The sequence below is a fragment of the Peromyscus maniculatus genome, chromosome 23, assembly GCF_049852395.1.
Source record: "Peromyscus maniculatus bairdii isolate BWxNUB_F1_BW_parent chromosome 23, HU_Pman_BW_mat_3.1, whole genome shotgun sequence".
Lineage (NCBI taxonomy): Eukaryota > Metazoa > Chordata > Mammalia > Rodentia > Cricetidae > Peromyscus > Peromyscus maniculatus.
Window position 1 is genome coordinate 61894010 of NC_134874.1, and position 24387 is coordinate 61918396.

The 24387-nt window shown below is 37.9% G+C and overlaps 1 protein-coding gene across 1 annotated transcript in view; it reads right to left on the reverse strand.

The window, feature by feature from the left end:
• LOC143270547 (vomeronasal type-2 receptor 26-like) overlaps positions 1–24387 on the reverse strand; it is a 49379-nt gene that overhangs the window by 15257 nt on the left and 9735 nt on the right. The window contains exons 3-6 of the mRNA XM_076560903.1: positions 16592–16883; positions 14503–15315; positions 12102–12329; positions 2620–2743 (exon numbers count right to left, since the gene is read on the reverse strand). Of these exons, the coding sequence (XP_076417018.1) occupies positions 2620–2743; positions 12102–12329; positions 14503–15315; positions 16592–16883 (1457 nt within the window). The remainder of the gene's footprint in view (positions 1–2619; positions 2744–12101; positions 12330–14502; positions 15316–16591; positions 16884–24387) is intronic.

Consider the following 24387-nt stretch of genomic DNA (forward strand, 5'->3'; position numbering starts at 1 on the left):
AGGGAAAAGGAAGGGAAGTAAATACAGAACAAGGAGGGAGGTGGTAAAATATCAGTAAGGATGTCTGAAATCCACAGAGTCTCATAATATTACTATAACTAGAAAAACCCTACAATACCATTAATTCTCTTTATACTGATATAAACAAAAACCCAACACCAGACATGAGAAACTTCCTTTGGAGCTGTTGTCCAGGGTTGTTGAAGGGTTCCCAAAGCATACCGCCTATCACTGCTGCCCTTGTTCATCCTGCAGAGTTGAAAAGTGAGTCCCTACTGCGGATGACACCATGTACTTCAGAAACAGAGCACAGAGACCCTTGAGGTGGAACTTATATGAATGCCCTTTCTCTGAGGACTGGCTTTTCACAGTACCAGAAGACATCATGCAAGCTTCCAAATGATTGAGACAACCAACAGTCCAAGCCTGTTATGTCCACTAAGAGCCATATCAATGACCAGCATAGCACAAAACCCTAAGGGTGAGGTAGTGGAATTCATACCTTGACAGTATTCAACAGCTCTTTAAATAGGACCCAAGACCCACTCAACAATAAAGAAACCATTCCTATGCCTGAAACCTAAGTACTCAGTGATAGTGAAGTCATGATTATTACTAATTTACTAGACCAGCATGATCTGTAACAGCAATCTGTAAATGTTTGCCCTGATTCCCACAGATAATTGTAGTCTGTACTCCCCAGCAAGAAAACTTCTCTTTACAACAGATGAGACCATTACGGACCAATCAATCAAATGCAGAGTTGTGGAGGGCACCTCCAGTGGATAAATCTCCAATACCATTCCCAAACCTAAGGCTCACAGAACATTTCAGATTAGGGTGGGGAAAGATCATAATAAACGAAAGTTCAAGGGTTTGTCTGTGAGATTTTGTCTCCTAGTAAAATCATAAGCTAAACCCATACATAAGTCCTACCAACATGACCACCTAGATATGTGGAACTGACCAGAGACAAAAGGGGCAGACATGACAAAGTATTCAGGTGAATGATCACAATGCCCCAACCCTACCCAAAGAACAGGATGCAACTACAAAATGTTGAGAGGGGGAGAAACGGTCTTCCCCAGGGAAGAGCAGAGTTTGTCACTCAAAACAAAATGGTCAGCCCTAAAAACATATATTCAAGTAATGTCATACAGAACAATCCAGTTATATTAGTAAATCATATGTATACATATATAATTGTAATCCAATCAATGAAAAAAGGCTGTAATGTGAAAAAGAGTAATAAGGTGTATATGACACATTTCACATCAAGGAAAATGAAAGAAAAATAACACAATTTCATTATAATTTCAAAATCAAAGGAAAAGGAAACAAAAAACAAATGCTTGGTGTAGCAAATGCTCTAAGAAACAGGGTAGGTGTTAGTATAATATATAACTCTGTAGAGAAAAGGGCTTACCATGCAAACCTGATAACCTGAGTTTGAACTCTAAACATGTCAAAGTCAAGGAAGATGCCCCAGCTCCACAAAGATGTCCTGTGTTCTCCATATGTCAGCTATGGCACATACATGCATGCACACATGCACACACACACACATCAAAATAATCAGAAAGAGTTATTTTAATGACCTTTTCTTTATCTGAAGAAGTCCAGTAAGGAATTAGATATTTCCAGTTATCCTACCCTTATGATGATGACAATAACAGCGCGCTCTGCCAATAATTTCACCTATGGTAACATTAGCTTTCAGAAAACTAAATTCTATTTAATTAATCTCCCTGTCTTTAATTTTGTTGTGATAACATATTCCATTTGTTATACAGTTGCTTAGTGTTGGTTTTATTGAAGCCAGTAGTTAAATAGTAGATTGTCATCATTATTAGAATTTCATATTCTACTTTCACCAATTTTTCTTTATGTTATCCTTCCTTATTTAAATTGTAATATAATTACCTCATTACCTCTCTTCTCTTTTTCCCTCTAATTCCTCTCCTGGACTCAGCCTAGTCTTATTTTCTGTTAAATTTATTCCTCTTTTTCATTAACTGTTGATTTGTGTGTGTGCATGAATGCATGTATTCCTAAATACCATCTGTTATGTCTATATAATATTAGCTGTATATATGATCTCAGGGCTAACCATCATCCTAGACAAAGGTCAACAGCTGTACCTTCCTTTACAAAGACTTGTTTTGCATACTATGTTTAATATTCCAAATGACAATTCTAAATGTTGTAAACTTAATTCTTTATATGGTACATTTAGGAAACAGCCCCACATGCACTTTTCCAGAACTTATTTTCAGGAAAGAATCATTGGATTAATTTATTCAAGGAATACACATGCATCCTGGACACTTGCACACCTCATATTGTCTGGCAGTACATAGCATGAATCACTGCAAGAGCTGAAATGAAACTACCAATAATGAAAGGCAGTTTGGGGAAGTAGGGATGCAGATGACACAATAACATGAAGACTGCCACTCAAATGTTCACACATTGTGTGACATCAGCAGTGATTACTAATGAATATGGGGATGAGTGGGAAAGATATGGAGAACGCTGCTGCATCACAACACCACGGTCATGTCTTAGTTTTCTCCTTCTACATTCACAAGCAGATTGAGGAAAGTATTAATTCTCTACCTGTCTGATTGGAAATGTAACTCTCTGGACAAAGCATACAGGTAAAACAGCAGATCGGTCTTTCATCTTCTAGAATTTTCCAGAAACCTGGACCACAGCTCTGTGTACATACAGATTGAGGAGTCTGAGGGCAACACAGAAAAAAAATCATCATAATTTTGAGCATCAGTCACAGCCTTAAAATATTTTTAAGCTAAACTACCTAAACTACAAGCAGACTCTGAAAATTGTACATATTTATGAGGCACTGTGATGTCTCCATACGGTAGTGTAGAATGTAGAGTTGAAGTTATCACACTTCCCAATGCTGAAAGTTCAAAATTTCATTATGGTGCCCCAACTGTGACTAACTTCTGCTGGCTTTTGTGAAATGTGTAGGACATCTTTATATTCTCTCCTGTGAGGCAGAAAGCCAGAAATCCTTCCTTGTATGAATTATGGAACAGCTGAGTTGTCAGACATAAACCCAGACACATTTCTCTATCCATTTCTACCTTTACCTTCCCAGCTTGTAGTCACAACCATTCAGTCTGATTCACATTTCCCATGAAAGAAGCTATGGCCATTGGTGGATGGCCACAGCTTCTCCTGACACCATCATATGTTGATAGTCCATAGATGCTGAATTATGATCCATTACTGTGACTTTTATCCTTGACTCCCCCTATTCAGAATAGTGCTAAGTTTTTTGTTCCAAACATTAGTGGCTTCATTACTTAGAATTTTCATCAATTGCCTTCGTAGTTAATCACTTAATAACTATACTTCTGAGAGTCTACCAGTGCAGATTAGACTAAGAGGTGAGTCTACTTTCATAGCTGATCACCCCAGCCTCCAGGCTTTGGGCCCAAGGGCTCGTCCCTGTGCCCCCTCACCACCCATTGCAGTCCCAGATTGAGGCCAGCAGGCAGGTCTCTTGCAGGCAGGTCAGACTACCACCATCCCCCACTGGACCCTGTAAGTAAAAGCCCCACCCCACCTCTGAAACCCACTCACGCTTTAAAACCACAGCTGCTCCCTGAGACACAGAGTCCATCAGCACCAACTAGACCAAGAGCTCCGATTTTAGACCAAGAGTTCCCATTGGACCAAGAGTATGAATTGAACTGAGAGGCTCCCTCAGACACAGACACCATTTTCACCAAGTAGAGAAAGAGATGAGTACACACCAGTGTAAAAATACAGTCAACAATATAAAGACCAATATGGCAACACCAGAACCTAGTGGTTCTACATCAGTAAGACCTGAACATCCCAATGCAGAAGAAGCAGAATAAATTGACCTCAAATTATTTTAAGAAGATGACAGAGGTCTTTAAAGAGGAAATGAAAAATTCCTTTAAAGAAATTGAGGAAAGATAAACAAAAAATTGGAAGAAATCAATAAATCCCTTAAAGAAAACCCCCCAAAAAGCAATTAAACAGGTGAAGGAAACAGTCCAAGATTTGAAAACTGAAATAGAGGCAATAAAGAAGATACAAACTGAGGGAAGGCTGGAAATAGAAAATCTGAGTAAATAAACAGGAAACAAAGGGGCAAGCATAAACAACAGAATGAAAGAGATGGAAGAGAGAATCTCTGGTGCTGAATATGCAATAGAGGAAATAGATTCCTCAGTCAAAGAAAACATTAAAGCCAACAAAGTCATAACACAAAATCTCCAGGAAATCTGGGACACCATTAAAAGACCAAACATAAGAATAATAGGGACAGAAGAAGGAGAAGAATACCAACTCGAAGGAACAGAAAATATATTCAACATAAACATGAAAAAAAATTTTCCCTTCATAAAGTAGGAAATACCTATGAAGATACAAGAAGCCTATAGAACACCAAATAGACTAGACCTCCCAAAATGTCCCCTCAACACATAATAATTAAACCACTAAACATACAGAACGAAGAAAGAATATTAAGAGCAGCAAAGGAAAAAGGCCAAGTGACTTATAAAGGCAGATACATCAAAATAACACTGGACTTCTCAATGGAGACTTTGAAAAACAGAAGGTACTGGGCAGCTGTTTGCAGACACAAAGAGACCATAGATGCCAGCCTAGACTAGTATACCCAGAAAACTTTCAATTACCATAGATGGAGTGAACAAGGCATTTCAATACAAAACCAGATTTAAACATTACCTATCCACAAATCCCGCTCTACAGAAAGCACTAGTAGGAAAATTCCAACCTAAGGAAGTCAGTTTCTATTGTGTGGAACAATTTGAAGAGCATTGAAATTAGTTCTTCTTTGACAATCTGGTAGAATTATGCACTGAAGCCAACCCCACAACTGACAGAGGACTGATTTCCACAGTATATAAAGAACTCAAAAAACTAGACATCAAAATACTGAACAATCAAATTAAAAATGGGCTAAAGAGCTAAACAGAGAATTCACAAAAGAAGAATCCCCAAATGGCTGAAAGACATTTAAAGAAATGCTCAACATCCTTAATCATCAGAGAAATGCAAATCAAAATGACTCTGAGATATCACCTTACACCTGTCAGAATGGCTATGATCAAGGCACTAATGACAGTCAATGTTGGAAAGGATTCAGAGCAAAGGGAACACTCCTCCACTGTTGGTGGGATGGAAACTTGTACAGTCACTGTGGAAATCAATATGGCGGTTTCTCAGAAACTTGGCAATCGATCTACCTCAAGACCCAGCCAAATCACTGTTGGGTATATGCCCAAGGAATGCCCAATCATACCACAAACATACATGCTCAACTATGTTCATAGCAGCACTATTTGTAATAGCCAGAACCTTGAAACAACCTACATGCCTGTCAACTGAAGAATGGATTAAGAAAATGTAGTACATATACACAATAGAATACTACTCAGCAGAGAAAAATAATGACCGCATGAAATTTGCAGGCAAATGGATGGAACTAGAAATAATCATCCTGAGTGAGGTAACCCAAACCCAGGAGGACAAACATGGTATGTACTCATTCATAAGTGGATTCTAGATATAAATCAAAGAACAATCAGACTACAATGCACAGAACCATGCAGGCTATATAGCAGGGGGCACCCTAGAATGACTGTGGCTTATAATAAGTTTTGGTTTTACTCAGTTACTGAGCAAGTCTCAATGAAACATTTCACTATTATGATAAGAATTTATACTGTATCAAGCTGATAATAGAAAAATAAATAAATTTTTAAAAAGAAAAACTAAATTTAAAAAAGGAAGTCAGATACACCCACAAAAACACAGGCAATAGATAACCCCGCAGCAGTAAATACCAAAGAAGAGAAACACACACAGACACACTTCCACCAAAAGATAACAAAAATTAACAATCACTGGTCATTAATATCCATCAATATCAATGGATTTAATTTACCTATAAAAACACACAGGCTAACAGAATGGATACAAAATCAGGAACTATCCTTCTGCTGCATTTAAGAAACACACCTCAACTTCAAAAACAGACACTACCTCAGAATAAAAGGCTGGGAAAAGATTTTCCAATCAAATGGATTTAAGAAGCAAGCTGGTATAGCTATCCTAGTATCTAATAAAATAGACTTCAAACTAAAATCAATCAAAAGAGATCAGAAAAGACATTACATATTCATCACAGGAAAAATCCCCCAAGATGAAATCTCAATTCTGAATATTTATAACCCCAAACACAAGAGCATCCACATATGTAAAAGAAACATTACTAAAGTTTAAATCACACATCAAACCCCACATGCTAGTATTGGGAGATGGCAACACCCCACTCTCACCAATGGACAGGTCAGCCAGACAGAAACATAACAGAAAAATAAGGGAACTAAGAGATATTATAACTCAAATGGACTTAATAGATCTCTACAGAACATTCCACCTTAACAACAAAGAATATACCTCCTTCTCAACACCCCAGGGAACCTCCTCTAAAACTGGCAACATGCTTGGTCACAAAGCAAATCTCAACAGATACAAAAAAAAATTGGAATAACCTCCTGTATTTTATCAGACCACATTGGATTAAAGTTAGATTTCAACAATAACAAAAATTACATAAAGTCTAAAATTTTATGGGAACTGAATAATGCCCAACTGAATCACCACTGGGTCAAGGAAGAAATAAAGAAAGACATTAAAGACTTCCTAGAATTTTGAGAAAATGAATGATCAACATACCCAAACTTCTGGGACACCATGAAAGCAGTGCTAAGAGGAAAATTCATTGCACTAAATGGCCACATAAAGAAGATGGAGAAATGTCATACTAGTGACTTAACAGCACACCTGAAAGCTCTAGAGCAAAAAGAAGCAAACTCACCAAGGAGGAATAGATGTCAGGACATAATCAAATTGAGGGCTGAAATCAATAAAAGAGAAACAAAGAAAACAATACAAGAAATCAATGAAAACAAAGAGTTGGTTCTTTGAGAAAATCAACAAGATAGATAAGCTCTTACCCAGACTAACCAAAAGGGAAAAACAGAGCATCCAAATTTACAAAATCAAAAAGGAAAAGGGAGACATAGCAACAGATAATGAGGAAATCCAGAGAATCATGATGACATACTTCAAAAACCTGTACTCCACAAAATTGGAAAATCTAAAAGAAATAGATAATTTTCTGGATAGGTATCACTTACCAAAGTTAATTTGAGATCAGACAAACAATTTAAATACATCTATAACCCCTAATGATATAGAAACAGCCATTAAAAGTCTCCCAATCTGGCCAGATGTGGCAGAACATGCCTTTAATACCAGCACTTGGAAGGCAGAGGCAGGCAGATATCTGTGAGTTATAGGCCAGCCTGCACTAGAGAGCAAGGTCCAGGACAGGCTCCAAAGCTACACAGAGAAATTCTGTCTAAAACAAAAAAACAAAAAAACAAAAAACAAAAAAACACAGGACCCAATAGTTTCAGCAGATAATTCTACCAGATTTTCAAAGAAGAGCTAATACCAATACTCTTCAAATTGTTCCAAACAATAGAACCAGAAGGAACATTACCGAACTCCTTTTATGAGGCTACAGTTAGCCTGATACCCAAACCACACAAAGATGCATCAAAGAAAGAGAATTACAGACCAATCTCCCTCATGAACATTGATGAAAAAATATTCAATAAAATGTTGGCAAACTGAATCCAAGAACACATCAAAAAAATTATCCACCATGACCAAGTAGGCTTTATCTCATGGATGCAAGGATGGTTCAACATATAAAAATCTGTCAATGTAATTCATCATCTAAACAAACTGAAAGAAAAAAAAACATGATCATCCCATTAGGTGCTAAAAAAAATCCTTCAACAAAATCTAACACCTATTCATGATAAAGGTCCTGGAGAGATCAGAAATACAAGGAACATACCTAAACATAATAAAGGCAATTTACAGCATGTTAACAGCCAACATCAAATTAAATGGAGAGAAACACAAAACAATTCCACTAAAATCAGGAATAAGACAAAGTTGTCCACTCTCTCCATATCTATTCAAGATATTACTCAAAGTTCTAGCTATAGTAATGGGACAACAAAAGGAGATCAAGGGAATATAAATTTGAAAGAAGAAGTCAAACTTTTGCTATTTGCAGATGATATGATAGTATACATAAGTGACCCCAAAGATTCTACCAGGGAACTCCTACATCTGATAAACTCCTTCAGTAATGTGGCAAGATACATTATTAACTCAAAAAATTCAGGAGCCCTCCTATATACAAATGATAAGTGGGCTGAGAAAAAAATAAGATAACATCACCCTTTATAATAGCCACAGATAATATAAAATATCTTGAGGTAACTATAACTGAGCAAGTGAAAGACAAATATGATAAGAACTTTAAATTTCTGAAAAAATAAATTGAAGAAGACATCGGAAAATGGAAAGTTCTCCCATGCTCATGGATAGATAGGATTAACATAGTAAAAATGACAATTTTACCAAAAGCAATCTACAGATAAAATGGAATACCCATCAAAATCTCAACAAAATTCTTCACAGACTTGAAAGAACAATATTCATCTTCATAAGGAAAAACAAAAAACCCAGGATAGCAAAAAGAATCCTGTACAATAAAGCAACCCCTGGAGGCATCACCATGCCTGACCTCAAGCTTTACTATAGAGCTACAGTAAAAAAAAAAAAAAAATACAGCAGAACAATGGAATCAAATTGAAGACCCTGACATTAACACACACACACCTATGAACACCTGATTTTTGACAAAGAAGTCAAAACTGTACAATGGAAAAAAGAAAGCATCTTCAATAAATGGTGCTGGCATAACAGGATGTCAACATGTAGAAAACTGCAAATAGATCCATAACTGTCACCATGCACAAAACTCAATTCCAAATGGATCAAAGTCCTCAACACAAATCCAGTTACATGAACTTGATAGAAGAAAAAGTAAGAAGTAGTTGTAGTTGAAAGTTTTTCTATGTCCTGGCTAGCCAGCTCTAGGGACAAATCTCTCCCACTTGTGTCCCACAAGTAAATACACAGAGGCTTATATTAATTATAACTGCTTATAAAAGCTCAGGCTTATTACTGACTAGATCTTACACTTAAATTAACCCATAATTCTTATTTATGTTTAATCATGTGGCTTGTACCTTTTCTCAGTTCTGCCTTGTCATCTTGCTTCCTCTGTGTCTGTCTGGCAACTCCTGACTCAGCCTTTCCTCTTCCCAGAATTCTCCTCATCTACTCACTCTGCCTATACTTTCTGCCTGGCTACTGGCCAATCAGCATTTTATTAAACCAGTATACAAGGGCATTATCCCACAACAAGTAGTCTTGAAGGCATTGGCATGGGAGACCACTTCCTAAATATAACACCAGTAGCACAGAAACTGAGAGTAACAATTAATAAATAGGACTGCCTGAAACTGAAATGCTTTTGTAGGGCAAAGGACAAGGTCATTAAGACAAAACAACAGCCTATAGAATGTGAAAAGATCTTCACCAGACCCACATCTGACAGAGGTCTAAATTTCCAAAATATATAAAGAATTCAAGAAACTAGACATCAAAATACCAAACAATCCAATTAAAAATGCACTAATGGACTACAGAGTTAACAAAGAATTCTCAACAGAAGTATCTCAAGTGGCTAAAAGACATTTAAGAAATTGCTCAACATCCTTAGCCATCAGGGAAATGCTAATTAAAACAACTCTGAGATACCATCTTACAACTGTCAGAGTGGCTATGATCAAAAACACTGATAATAGCTTCTGTTGGAGAGGTTATGGAGCAAAGGGAACACTCCTTCACTGTTGGTAGGAATGCAAACTTGTACAACTACTGTGGAAATCAGTATGGCGGTTTGTCAGAAAATTGGGAACCAATCTATCTCAAGACCCAGCTATACCACTCTTGGGCATGTACCCAAGGAATTTCAGTCATACCACAAGCACACATGCTCAACTATATTCATAGCAGCATTATTCATAATAGCCAGAACCTGGAAACAACCTAGATGCCCCTCAGCTGAAGAATGGATAAATAAAAGGTGGCACATATACACAATGGAGTACTACTCAGCAGTAAAAATCAATGACAACATGAAATTTGCAGGCAAATGAATATAACTAGAAAAAATACCCTGAGTGAGGTAACCCAGACTTAGAAGGGCACCTGGTATGTACTTGCTCATAAGTGCACACTAGATGTAAAGCAAAGGATAACCAGACTCCAACCCGCAGTTCCAAAGAAGCTAGTTAATGAGGATGACCCAAAGAGGAATGAATGGATCACCCTGTGAAGGAGAAATAGATGAGCTCTCCATGAACAAACTTGCGCGGGGGGTGGGGGGGGCTTCATCCAGTAACTGATGGACACAGGTGCAGAGATTCAAAGCCAAGCACCAGGCCAAGCTCTAGGAGTCCAGTTGATGAAAGAAAAGAGGGATTCTATGATCAAGAGGCATCAAGATCACAATGGAGAAGCCTACAGAGACAACCAAGCAAACTAGTGGGAACTCAGGGACTGTGGACTAATAGCTGTGGAGCCCCCATGGACCACACTAGGCCTTCTGCAAAGGAGAGATAGTTGAATAGGTTGAACTGTTTAAGGGGACCCCTGGCAGTGGGGTCAGGATCCATCCCTAGTGCATGATCAGGCTTTTTTGAGCCCAGTGCCTATGGTGGGACACCTTACACAACCTTGGTGCAGTCCAGAGAGGGCTTTGGACCTGTCTCTACTGAATGTGCCAGGCTCTTCTTACTCCCCATTCGAGGGCTTACCTTGGAGGAGGCAGGACTGGGGGGGGGGTAGGTTGGGAGGGAAGGCTGTGGGGCGAAAGGAGGGAGGAGAGGGGATCTGTGGTTGATAATAAATTGAATAGAAAATTTCTCAATAATATAAACGAAGAAAGAAGGAATTAAAAATATATTTATATTAAAAACAACTATATACAATTTTAATATTAATAGTTTTGGAAATTGTATATGCAAGTATATATTTCTCTCCTTCCCTTAGACATGCTTCTTGCCATGATTTGGAAGTCAGTGTCTGTTTCATAAATATCTACATATTAATAGATACATGGGGCTGGAGAACCAGCTCAGTGATTCAGAGTGCAGGCTGCTTTCACAGAGAAACCTGAGTTCAGCTCCCAGTATACAAACCAGGCAGCTCACAAACATCAGTTATAATGAGAAATTGCATAAATATTGGTAATTTATTTCCTCTTTGTAAAACCTGTGGGCATGTTTGAGTATGAGTTATCTTAGACTGAGGGAAAATTAATCATCAGCATGCATATATATATAAGGAAAATATGTATATATTTATACACATGATTGTGTGCATGTATGTGAATACTCACAGAAACACACACTCATATATACAGTCATGAACGCTGATTTATTCATTCCCTGCAGCATGAATGAACACACCCAAATTGAATTTCAATTTAAACTAATTCTATCTACCAGCATTATCCATCGAAATGTGTGTGCTTGTGTGTATATGTATATGTACCTGAACATGTATATGCATATCTATACATATATCAAAGTCAAAATCAAAAGATTGATTTATTTCTAAATTGAAGATATCAAACAGAACTAAGGAGATGGCTCAGTACTTAATGTACTTGCAATATAAGCATGAGGTCCTGAATTTGATCATGCAGAAGGGAAATATAGGAACGTGAGGTGGAGAACTGTGTTTCTGTATTCCCAATATGGCATTCATAGAGACAGGGTGTCACTGTCCCGTTGAATACAGCTAAATCATAAAGCAAGGGGTTCAGAGAGAGACTATGTTCACAATAAAATGGAGAAAAAATGAGGAAGTTAACCAGTGCTGACTGTCGCCACAACAACCACAGGCAGTGACATGCAGGAGAATTCATACACAACCTCACAACAGAAGCTAAGAAATTAGAATATAAAAATAATTTAAAATTTCAAAGAGACATCACAATCAGTTCTCATAAATCTTTGCAGATATTTGTCTATATATTAAATATTGAAATTCAGCCAGACCTGATTGAAGTTGCTTGGCCATTTGATCATAACTTCATTGATGAAAAGGCCTTGATCTTGTGGACTCCTGGAGACAAACTCTCCTACTTTAACTAGAAATGAATAATGATTTGTATGTCCCATAAAATTTTGTACATCATACTTTTCCACATGATTCTTGTTCTCATCAAAGCATATTTGGTCTCCAGCAGCATTTGTAAATTGAATTTTTCTCAGAAAAGGATGAAGCTGGAGAGAGACATCAATTGGATATGAGTAGTGTATGCAAATCTCTCACTTGTGGTCCCTAAGAGCAATCCTCTTTCTCTCTCCCTACACTGGCTTTCTTTTTGAAGAGACTTCATTTGAGCAATTGTCTCCCCCACTTGTTCCAGTGAGATGAACTTTTCTCCCTATGAAATTAATGTGGAAGTAGCTGAACAAAAAGAAAAATGTTGTCTAAGGGGTGGAACATAGTGCAGTGTGGACCATGTTTTAGTGGGAACAAGGCCCTGTGTCTCTCCCCAGCAAGGAAAAAATGTCTCTAATTAGAAAATACAGATGATTTCTGAGTGAATCTGGAACAAAATGGAAGCAACACTAGTCTATTTGTTTATAGGTGTTAAGATATTTACCTTCTTTATGGCACACCATGAACCTATGTGTGTATGGTTAGGTAGGTAGATATGTGTACATGTAGATAGAGAGAGTGTCTGGACTTGATAATATTAGCAGGGGTTTATTCAAAATTCCATATTCTTGACAATATATATTAATATGCAGAAATTTTGTATGCAATTTGTTTTACAGGAAATTGGAAATAGACCCACTGCCTGCCTCCAATCCTTAATTCAGTTTGGGTCACAACTTTTGTCTTTCAACTTTGATAAGAACAATATTGGAGTCAAAATTAAAATTTAAATGTTCTGTGATTAAGCTAAATTTTTAAAATGATTTCTAATATTTTTATATTAATTTATTTTGTGTATGAATTTCCTTCCTGGACATATGTATGTGCACTACACATGTTCCTGGTGCCCGTGAAGACCAGAAGAGTGTGCTGGACTGAGTGGAAGTGGACTTGGAGACATTTGTAAGCTGCAATGTAGATACTAGGAACTGAACCTGCATCTTGTCAAGAGCAGCAGTTACATCTGACTTCACATCCCTCTGGTCCCTAGATTTGTATTATTTTTAATTCTGCATATTGCCTATGTATATGTATGTATATTCACAAACTGTATTCCTGATATCTGCAGAGAGCAGAAGAGAGTGACACATTCCTAAAACCTGGAGTTACAGACAACTGTGAGCTGCCATGCTAACAACCAAACAGAGTTCCTCTGACTGAGCATCAAGTGCCCCTAACTGAAGAGCCATCCCTCCAGCTTGATTTCATTACATATTTAAATTAATACAATGGGTTAATTTTTCACATTCTGAGATTCACTATTGTGTTAACTATTTAACAACTCATTTCATAAAGAACCGTTTTTTTAGATATTAAGTTATCTGTACAAGAGACACACTAACTTACCTAATATCACATCTCTGGAAGCCATGTTCACAAACTGTGTCCATGTCTATGTCAAATATTATTATCCATAATACTAAAAGCTACATAGTACACTATACATTCAGAGTTCATTTTCTATTTATCTACTTTAGACTGAATTAAAATGAAATAAAAGTGAAAAGTTTGTTCACCAAACTTCTTGAGGATCACCTATTTGAACGGGAACATCAAGGCTCATAGGTATAATTGAGTCAGAAGTTTATATCAGGATGGTTTAAGCCCAAACATATCCACTTGTAACTATAAAAAGGTGATATGGCTTAGGCTCATGAGCACAATCTGTATTAAAATATTTAATAATGGAGGCATAGTCTTTGGTTTCTCCTTAATTTTATCTTATTTAAGAGTAAATAGTCTGTAAAAAGCAATTTCTTTCTCAGTTACTTTTGAGGTTATGACAGCCTATTTTTATTTTCCATAAAAGTTTCTCCCTATGGTCTTGGGTGGTTAAATATATATTATATTTTATGTGAAATAGCTGCTGTTAGATATGGTGACTATGTCTCTATCTGATGGCACCAGATATATTCCATGAAATTATATAAATTATTATTATTGAACTTGCTAACTTTGACAATAATTGATTTTGAATATTTTAACAGAATTTCATTACATAAAAGGAAAACATTTTTTAAAATATGCACAAATTTCATGTCTTGAAATCAAAGCTACAGTAGCCCAAATCGTGCACCATAATTACAGACACATACTTACCCACTGTGAAAGATCTCTTTCCATTTTGCCTTTTATTTTTATTATAAGATGAAAATGTGTTGTACGTTTGACTTCAATGACTCAACTACTAATTAGTTCCCAGCGCTTCCCTTGCTTTTGAGATAGGCTTACCTGCCAGGGTAGAAGCCTGTCATGGTTTGTGTCTTCATGAGATCTTATTCCTGTTGTCCCCAAAAGCATTTTATGGAGGGTGTGGGCCACTGCATACACTGCATTCCATATGGAAAAGCTAGGCTCAGAAGTGATCATCACATTTATTTCTTGCTTTGTCTTTAGGGATATATTCAGTGGGCAGGGTTTATGATTTCCACATAGCAGAGGAGGAGGTGAGCAATAAAAATTGTCAATCCAGAATTTATTAAAGTAAAGCTCACCTGGGTACCGGGAGGGTGTAAGTGCCTCTAGAAAGGGCTTGAAGCCAGGGATATCTCTCTTCTTTGAAAATGAGAAGCTTCCTTCAAAAAAGTCCATAAAATCGTTTTTTTCATAGAATACAGACTCTAAATAAACTAAGTGGGACTTTGCCATGATCCACACCTTCCTTTTGGCTTTCATGATTTCATTTTGCCTGCAGAAAAATACTAAGTCATCTATATCACCATAGAATACATGCACATTTGCTTGTGTATGTTGGATCAAATTCACCAACACAACATCAGATGTTAACTGAAACTTCCAATTAGCCTGGAGTTTTTCTGCAAAAGCCACACAGATATCTTCTGATACCATCTCTGCTTTCAGGTCAGAGAGGAACTCCTTTCCTTTCAGATCATCAGACACTATGAGCCCTACCCACTTCCAGCCAAAGTGCAGCAGTAGAGAGGTCACCCCTTGGGTTAGAGCTGTGTCTTTGGGAGACATCTGGTAAAGGGATGGGAATGTATCTCTGTCACTTAGCATAGAATCAAAAGTTCCATATGTGACCTGCAGAAGCAAACAGAAAAAAAAGGGGATTCTGAGTTTCTAGGTATTTGGATTCCTCACCCTTAGAGAGAAAGTGAGTTCATTATTCGCATAAGGGTATCAGGAAACTGAATGTTGGTAAGGAGACTGTCTTCTGTGATATTAGCTTCTCTCTCTCATTGTGTGATGGAATATGGTCTTTGTCAAGTACTATGGGCTACAGAGTTACTAAGAACTCTGAAGCAATTGAGTGAACAATATTCTGTTCATGTTAGATTTTAAAGGCACCATGGATTTCTCTTGTTCCAATAACAATGGAACAGAGTATGGGATGTAGAGTTAGACTGCAGAAGCATTACCAAGTGCTTTACTCTGACCACAGGACATCACCTTCCCTAGATCCTCTGCCTTCAAGAATGTAAATAACACATTTTTCGTCACAGATTCGCTCCTGTTTTAGAAAAGAGCAAATCATGAATATCTGGGGGAATTTCACCAAGCATTGTTGCATCATACTTCCCAAATGATAGGTTTGACAAAGTCATTACCAAGAAACTAATTTAAAATGCAAATCTCTGAGATAGATGGAAATTCTTGTGTATATAATTTTTTCTTACTTTAGGATACAATAAATGTATGAATTGTTTCACTGAGTGATAATGATCAGTTTTACATTGTCTGATTTTCTAATCTTGATTATCCATGAGTAAGTCACTCACCGAATATTTTCTCTATTTGCAGTGATGCCTACTGATGGTTGCTTTGCTTCAGTAGTGCCTGGCAAGAGCCAATTGTCAGGATGTATCTAAGTAGATGTTCTCAGTGAGTGCTATTCAGAGATCTACTTTCCAGAATGAGAAAATAAACTCCTTGGAACATTTTCATTTGTGATGGTCCAAGGATTGTCCCAGATTTGTTTACATGTCCTGAACTTACTATTCCTCTATCTGTCACTCATTGAACACATAATTAACTCTAAGATGTTTATACCCCAGCTTGGGCAGTTAGTTATCTGGGTTGTATGTTTGACTTAAGAACAGCACTCAGCTATGAGCTGCCAAGTACATCTTGCCAGTGACTGGAGATAGAATCATGAATATTACTAAATGATCTTCATAGAAATCCACAGTATTTACTGCTCATGTTTTTCACCACACTCCACTGTTGATCATGGCAGGATCCACATAATTCTTTCACTTACATTTGAAATCACCAGCAGGAAATATAGACAACTTCTCCATTTTCTTTTGGTCAGATGTTTTATGTGATTATGGACACCAAATCTTTGCCAACTTACTTGTGGAACTTTGTAGAGCTCTAAAAGTGTTCCAATTGCAGCAGAAAATTCAGGCCTGGTTCCTGCAATGATTCCGAGAGCTTTGTGTTGAGTTTTGCATTTGTAGTTAGGGATAAACTCACTCCTTCCAGACAGCCACATCAGAGGGCCCTCCAAGGTTCTCCGGTGGGAGTTAAAGGCATTGTAGAGGTGGAAACCCAAGGTCACATTGGGAAGCAGGTGGACATCCTTATTGATCTCCTCAATGGCAAAGTAGAAGGCCAGCAAACATTGATAGTTTTTCCATCTCCATCTAAACAGGAGGGGCAGAATGATGGGTACAGTCAGGCCATTGTTCTTAGAAACTCCTTAGCAAATTCAAGAAATTAGACGTCATTAAGTTCTGACTTCTTTCCTGACACATAAAGCTTGTGTGAATGAGCCCCTGACAGCTCAGAAACATCATGGAATGACTCAAAGTCTCAGTACTTGGTTTCTTGAAGAGCATAGTGTGGATTTATTGTCACTTGTCTGTGTCCTGTAGCTGATCAGTACATGGTGCTTATGATGTATCTATACATTGAAGCATTGGGCAACAGAAGACACTACTGTTCTCTCTAGGATTGTGAATAAGAGTTTCATATCCTTTTATTTTGTAATGATTTAATTTCATACTCATTCTTGAAAAGTGTAATAATTTTGTTTCCATGCATGCCTAGTGTTAAAGTGTTTCTTATGGACATAGACAGAGAGCTACGCAGTAGGCATCTGCCTCCTGTTGTAGGAAACCTTGCAACAATCCCAGAACCTACATGGTGGCTCAGAAGCATCTGTAGATTCAGCCAGGAGCTCCTCTCCTAGCATATTTGGGCCCCAGGCACACATGTAGCATACACACATATATAATAAGGAAAGCACTCAAACACCTGACATAAAAATAAATAAACCTTTTTGGAAGTGCTTCTGGGGCTTGAGAAGTGACTGAGAGGTTAAGACTACTTGCTGTTCTTGGGGAGTGCTCTAACAGGTCAAAGAAGCTACTCTTCGGGTTACAATAGTATATACCAGTTTTAAGAAGTCATGTGTTCTCCTCTGGCCTCTTCAGTCAGAAGGAACACATATGGTACACAGATAGACATGTAGGGAAAACACTCATAGACATAAAATAAAAAAATTAAAAATTGAAAAACTAATAAAGAAAGAAAAGAGAGTTTCTCTAAGGTTGCAGATTAAATGAGTGATAGCATCTCCTGTGTAAGCCAGTGAAAGAATCAAAGTTCCTGAAAATAGAATATGAAAAAGAGGAAAAGCTCCCAAATCCATGAAGGCAGTGAAGAGTGCTCAGAATGAGAGGAAAGGAAACTCTGGAAGCAGGAAGTTGGGCTGAACTGTCTCACACATGTCATTTGGTGGTTGGGGAGCGGTCTCTAGAGGGTGCTTTTAAAACTTTGCTTGACAAGAGCCTGCCTAGTCCCACTGCAGACAAGTCAGAGAATTCATGAGGCCCAAGTCCCCTGGGTTCTGTTGAAGCAGAATCTACCTAGAGGCCTGAGGGCAGCAGGAAGAAATGCAGTTTGTTTACACTGTGTTAATTTGGGATCTACGGCTAGATGCTATGTTAAGAGAGAATCTGTTGTACGAAACCTGGTAATTGGAAGCTATGGAGAGAGGGAGGGAGAAATTATTTTCCCCCAGGGATTATCTAATACCAAATATTCAGCAGTAAAAGTGTATACATGTCTATAAATGTATACATGTGTATCAATGTATGCATGTATATAAATGAATACATGTGCATAAGTGCATCTATGTGTACAAATGTATGCCTGTGTACACATGCATGCATGTGTATAAATGAATACATGTATATAAATGTATGCATGTATATAAATGCATATATTGTAAAAATGAATAGATGCATATAAATGTATTCATGTATAAAAATGCATATGTGTATATAAATGTATGCGTGAGTATAAATGCATGCAGGTTTATAAATACATACATATGTATAAATATATGCATGTATAACATGCTATAGTCTATGCATGCTTATAAAAGAATACACGTGTATAAATGCATGTATGTGTATAAATGAATTGTGTATGAATTATGAATTTCTATAAATGCATACATGTGTACAATACAATAAATGTGTACAAATGTATACATGTGTATAAATATACATGTATAGAAGTATAAGCATGTGTATAAATGCATATAGGTATATAAATGCATACATGTAAATATAATTGCATACTTGTGTATAAATACATACATGTGTACAAATTCATAGATGTGTTTAAATGCATACATGTGTATAATTGTATGCATGTTTATAAATACATACATGAGGATCCCTAGAAAGAGCCATATCTGAAAACTGACTGAATAGAACTTCTGTGATATGGAAGGTTGAAGTGTTGTATGTCTAGAGACTCATTAACTTATTCCAGGCTAACTGTAGCACCCTGAACAGCCATTTCTTGGACATGTTTGCAGGTGAGCTAACCTCCTATAACTAGTTAATTAAATACATTTGAAATCCACTAACTTATGAGACAACTGACTTCCAACAACCTAAAAGCTAAAAATGACATTGCATAGCATCTTGGGTCTGTGGGATAAGTTTTCACATCTTGCCTGTGACTTCCTCTCTGTTGTTTTCACTAATCTTTTGATTTACAAATTTCATATATTTTACTACAAAAGCTTCATGAAACTGCCCCCACCTTGGAACATGGAATCTGGGATCAGTCAAATCTGTGGTCACCAGCCATAGTCACTGAAATATGGTTCTAGAATGAATTGTCTCTTCTGTTTGATCTGAGGGTTGAGGTTTTTCCTATGACACAAAAGTAATACTCAACACGAAACAGTTGGTTCAGTTGGTTAAATTTGTGTACTCATTTGTTTATATATGTATGCACCCTTCTTCATAAAAATCATAAAACAAAATTAATTTGAGAGGGAGTAGGGCTGGGAGGACAGGATAGAGTTGGAGGTAGAAAATGAAAGAGGAAACGATAGAATTGCATCTTAAATATTGAGGTGTTGGGAAGCAGAAAGTTCAAAATATATTGTCTGAGATATTTTTATGAGTACTGTATTTAGTCTGCCTCATGTCCTGAGTGATAGAAAGTATAGAATGTATATTTTAGAGAGAAGGAGTGTAGGAAAATTATGGACCAAAGGGATTAGGCAGCAGGCAAGCTATTCCAGGAAGGACATAAGAAAGAGAGCCCAGTCCAGGGCAATCACAAACCAAGCTTCTCCCCACAGAGTTATCCTGGGATTTGAATGAAACCGCTGAAACTACGAGGTCAGTAAAAAATACAGAATTGCAAACCTGTTGGTCATTGCAGTGAAGGACAAGACTGTGACATCCTGTTGTCAGTCTGAGAGTCACACAGCTGCCCTCTCACCTGGTGATTAATACTGAACAGGTTTTCAAGTGTCATTGCCTGTAATGTTCTCATGATATGGTGGCTTCCCGGTCTCAAGTCACCAAGGAGACATCCTCCAGCTAAACAGTAACCAGAGCAGTATGGTTGGGGTTGGCCCCAAAGAGTGAGAGAATAGAGCCAGTACCCAGAATTCACAGCTCAAAGTGGCTACATAGCTCTGATATACCAGTTGGGAAAATGGTGCCTATGAGCACAGGCTGGTGGACATCATACTCTTATCTAATAAAGACTCAAGAACAACATAAGCCAAAGAAAAGACAAGAGTCCACACTGTCAGCTGACCTCCCTCTATATGTTCAGCCGGCAGTCTGCAATTACTAAGGACAGGGGATTCCTTTCTGCTAGTCCTCATCTTCTTTTCTTTATTTTTATACTTGATTAAAATTTTCTCCACCCCATTTAGCAGAGTTTGTATACTTAAATTACTTGAGAATACCTTATATGCATAGCATATGTTTTTATCAAATCTGCACCACCCCCATTACCACATATTCCTCCCTTATTCTTCCTGACACTTTCTCCACCCAAATTCAAGTGCATTCTCTGTAATTCCCCAGAGAGTCCACTCTGCATTACCAACATATACATTGCAGTAAGGCCTTCTGCTGCAGTATGGGAATCCTCTCAGTGTTTACACCCTAAAGAAAACTGTATTTCTCATTCCCAGAAGCTGCTAAATGCCAAAGGCTCATCAGGCAGAAAAGTATTCATGATCCTCTATCCCATTAATGTGTTTGGGGGGTCTTTTCCTGCAGGTCCTGTGCAGTAGGTTCCTGTGTGCCATGACCATGTGATGTAAGGAATAATTTCACCCCAAATCATGCACTACTTTTTACTCTTAGAAAAGTCTACCCATAATCTGACGTAGTCTCTGAGATTTTGTAAAGACTGCATGAAACATGCCCCATGTAGAGCTGAGCACAGTCTCTTATTATCTGGTTGGTGACCACTTATAGGTCTATGTAGTAACCAACAGCTATTGGAAAATGAAGCTTCTCTGAAAAGATATGAAAGAAGTATTCATTGAACTGCCCATATAAAGGTAAGAACTGAGGAGGCAGGTACAATATTTGTCTGTTTAGCATAATAATTATAGTAGTTCTCATTTTGGATTAATGGCATGACTAGCCAGAGTTTCTTAGGTCAGTTAAGGGAGTGAGGCATGAGATCTGTCTAATGGAACTGGACTTAAATATGATAAGAATATTATGAGTTACCCTTGTAATATTCATGCCACTATAAAGATATGCCACCAGTGTGCATAGCTTTCCCTGCCAGTCATAGTTGTAGGTTTCGGGTGTCACTGGTGTGTTAGACAGTTGATTATGTTTTCTTTTTATTAATGTGCATAAAACTTTTCAGCTCTGTGGATGCTAGCAGGTAGGAATAAAGTTTCCATGTAAGCACCAGCTTGATTTCTCCAAGTCCTATAACTCAAGTATGCAAACACCAGCAAATTCTGGAGGGTAACCACGAACAACAGAAATAGCTTGTAATGTTTGGGTGTGTATTGACAGCATTGACAAACAACTTGAAACATACCTAGCGATGGGATTTTTGTTTGATGGCCCACGGTATCTAGGAGAAGCACTATTCTGCAGCTATAGAATAATGATATTTAAATTATTTATGTATGTATTTTAGGATGATTCAATATTAGTACATTCCCATGTAGTTTTCTCCAAGGTCTTACTGTTAATCCTTCACACACTCCCTCTGCTGATCTGCACTCCCAGAACTCACAGCCTACCCTTCCTGTTCCAGTATTTCCATTCCCCTGTTCATACCACATGTGCTCCATTCCTCTGCTAGTGAAATCCCTTTTCTATTGCACCTTACTAGTTCCCTGATTTACATGGGTACACCAGTAAGTAGAGATAACTCAAGATTCAAAATTATCATCTGCTTATGAGAGAGAGCATTTAGCTTTGTATTATTGTGTTTGGGTTACCCTATTCAGAGTGGTAATTCCAGCTGCATCCATTACAAGTAAATTTTATAATTCTATTTGTGATTTCAGCTGGATAAAATCAGTTGGTGTACATGTACTACAGTTTCAATATCCATACATCAGTAGAGGGACATCTATGCTGCTTTCACTTCGTGGCTACAGTGAATATAGCAAGAATGAACATGGATGATCAAGAATTTCTTTAGTAGGATGTGTAGGCCTTTATGTATATACTCAGGATTGATAAACATAGATGATATTGTAGATCTCTTTCCACACTTTTAGAAAGCCTCCACACTAATTTACATAGGGCCTACAGCAGTCTGTGGTCCCCTTAACCGACATAAGGGCCAGCATTTGTTGTAATTTGCGTTCTTGGGTAAGACAAAATATCAAAGAAGCTTCAATGTTTATTTCACTGGTTGCTAAGGAGATTGAACACCTTTAAAATCTTTCTCAGGCATTTGTATTCCATGTTTTCTGCACTCTCATTTCAGTGCCATGTGTTTTAAATTGGGTTGTTTGTTTTATCTAGAGTTAAATCAATGCTTGTTGATAAGACATTGGGATCTCTGTTTCCTGTTATCCCAACTTCTCTGGTTTTAGATGAAGTGAGAATGTTTGAGACGCAGTCTTGAGGCCACTCCATGTTGATGTGTGAATGAGTTGTCTAGAGTGTGTGTAGCCTGTGTGTCAGTCACATAGAAAGGGATGCTGCTCCTTTGTTATTTCAGACATTTCCTTTTGACAAATCTCTAGGTCACTTGGAGACATCATGGTTGAAATTCTTGTCACCGGGACACTTACCCTTCTCTCTCCCATCCTTGCTCTCCCTCCTAGTGTGTTCCCTCCTTACACCCGGATCTTGCTCTGCATACTCCTCATGTGCCTTCTCCAATCTCTTTTCCTTCTCAGACTTGGAGATTCCATTAATCCTAGTTGTCTTATTGAACATGACTTGGCTTCAGGACAGCTCAGTGACCATAGATGGCACACTGGACTTCCCATGCCCACAGACTGTAACAATTTCTGTTATCATAAGCATATGATCCCAAACTAAATTCTCTCTCTATCTCCCTCTCTCTCTCTCCCTCCCTCCCTCCCTCCTATCTCAAAAATCTCTTGTCTCTGGGTCTTAGCTCCCTGCTCTTGTGTTATCTCAGAGCCTTCCTTCTTCTCTGCTTGCTCCAGTCCCTTCTCTCACCACTAGATACAGTTTTACAAACATTCACATATATTTGGGATATGGATAATATTATAATATTAAAATTGTTTCATGCTTTTGTGTTCTATAAATAAAGTGTCTGTGGGGTTGGGTTTTAGTTCTCTCCCTCCAGACCTGAGCATTCTGTTTAAGGCTTTCGTTCAAATCTGTCCTGTGTTAGGTGAGCCACCTCAACCTGTGACAAGAGAAGTAGAGAAAGCAGAATAGAACAGAAAACAATGCTGTGTGTTTAAAAAACAGCTAAAAAGTAAGTTATTCCTGATACAGGTCAGGGATGCTAATCGGCTTCCCTCTCTTACATCCCTAAAGCTTTTACTAAAGTATAAAGTTTATCTTTATGTTTGTAAGAAAAGTCTGTAAACTTTCTCTATCTCAGGGTTTGTAAATTCATTGAATGTGGTTGAAAAATCTGTAAAATCTGTAACAAAAAGTTATGGTAAAATTTATTTTAAAAAAAGGATTGAGAGATAAAATCTACATCATGCTTCTGTGTAACTGTAATTTAACTCTTGTTCTGGAAGACCCATGTGACACAGCACACTGTATATGTGACTTTCATTCAATTACTGTTTGTGGAAAACAAAACTTAACAGCAAATGTTTGATGAATCTACCAGCTCTCATTGGACCAAGAGGTGAGGGACTCTTCTCCCATCTAGACAGTCCTGCCTCTAGGACCCAGGCCCTGGGACACAGACAGTCTCCAAGAACCCCAAACCAACTCTGTCCTAGTTGCTGGCCAGCAAGAAAAAGTGCTGTGGGTAGACTCCCCTGCTAAAATCTCCCACTGGACCCTGCAATCTACAAGACCAATGCCCTACCCAATACCCATCTGCGTGTGACCCCAGTAACTTCCAGAGATAAGGAATCTACCAGCTCTCATTAGACCAAGAGGTGAGTAACTCTTCTCCCACCCAAAGAGAACTGCCTCAAGGATCCAGGCCCTAGGACACAGCCTGTCTATGAGAACCCCCACCCAACACTGCCCAAGTTGCCAGCCAGTAGAAAAAACTCCTGTGGGCAAGCTCCTCCACCAGAAACCCCCATCAGACTCTGCATTCTACAGGACCCATGCCTTACCACAATAACCATCTACCTACAACACCAGTAACTTCCTGACACATGGAAATATGCCAGCTCTCATTGCAGAAAGAGTTGCTGGCCAGGAGGTAAGA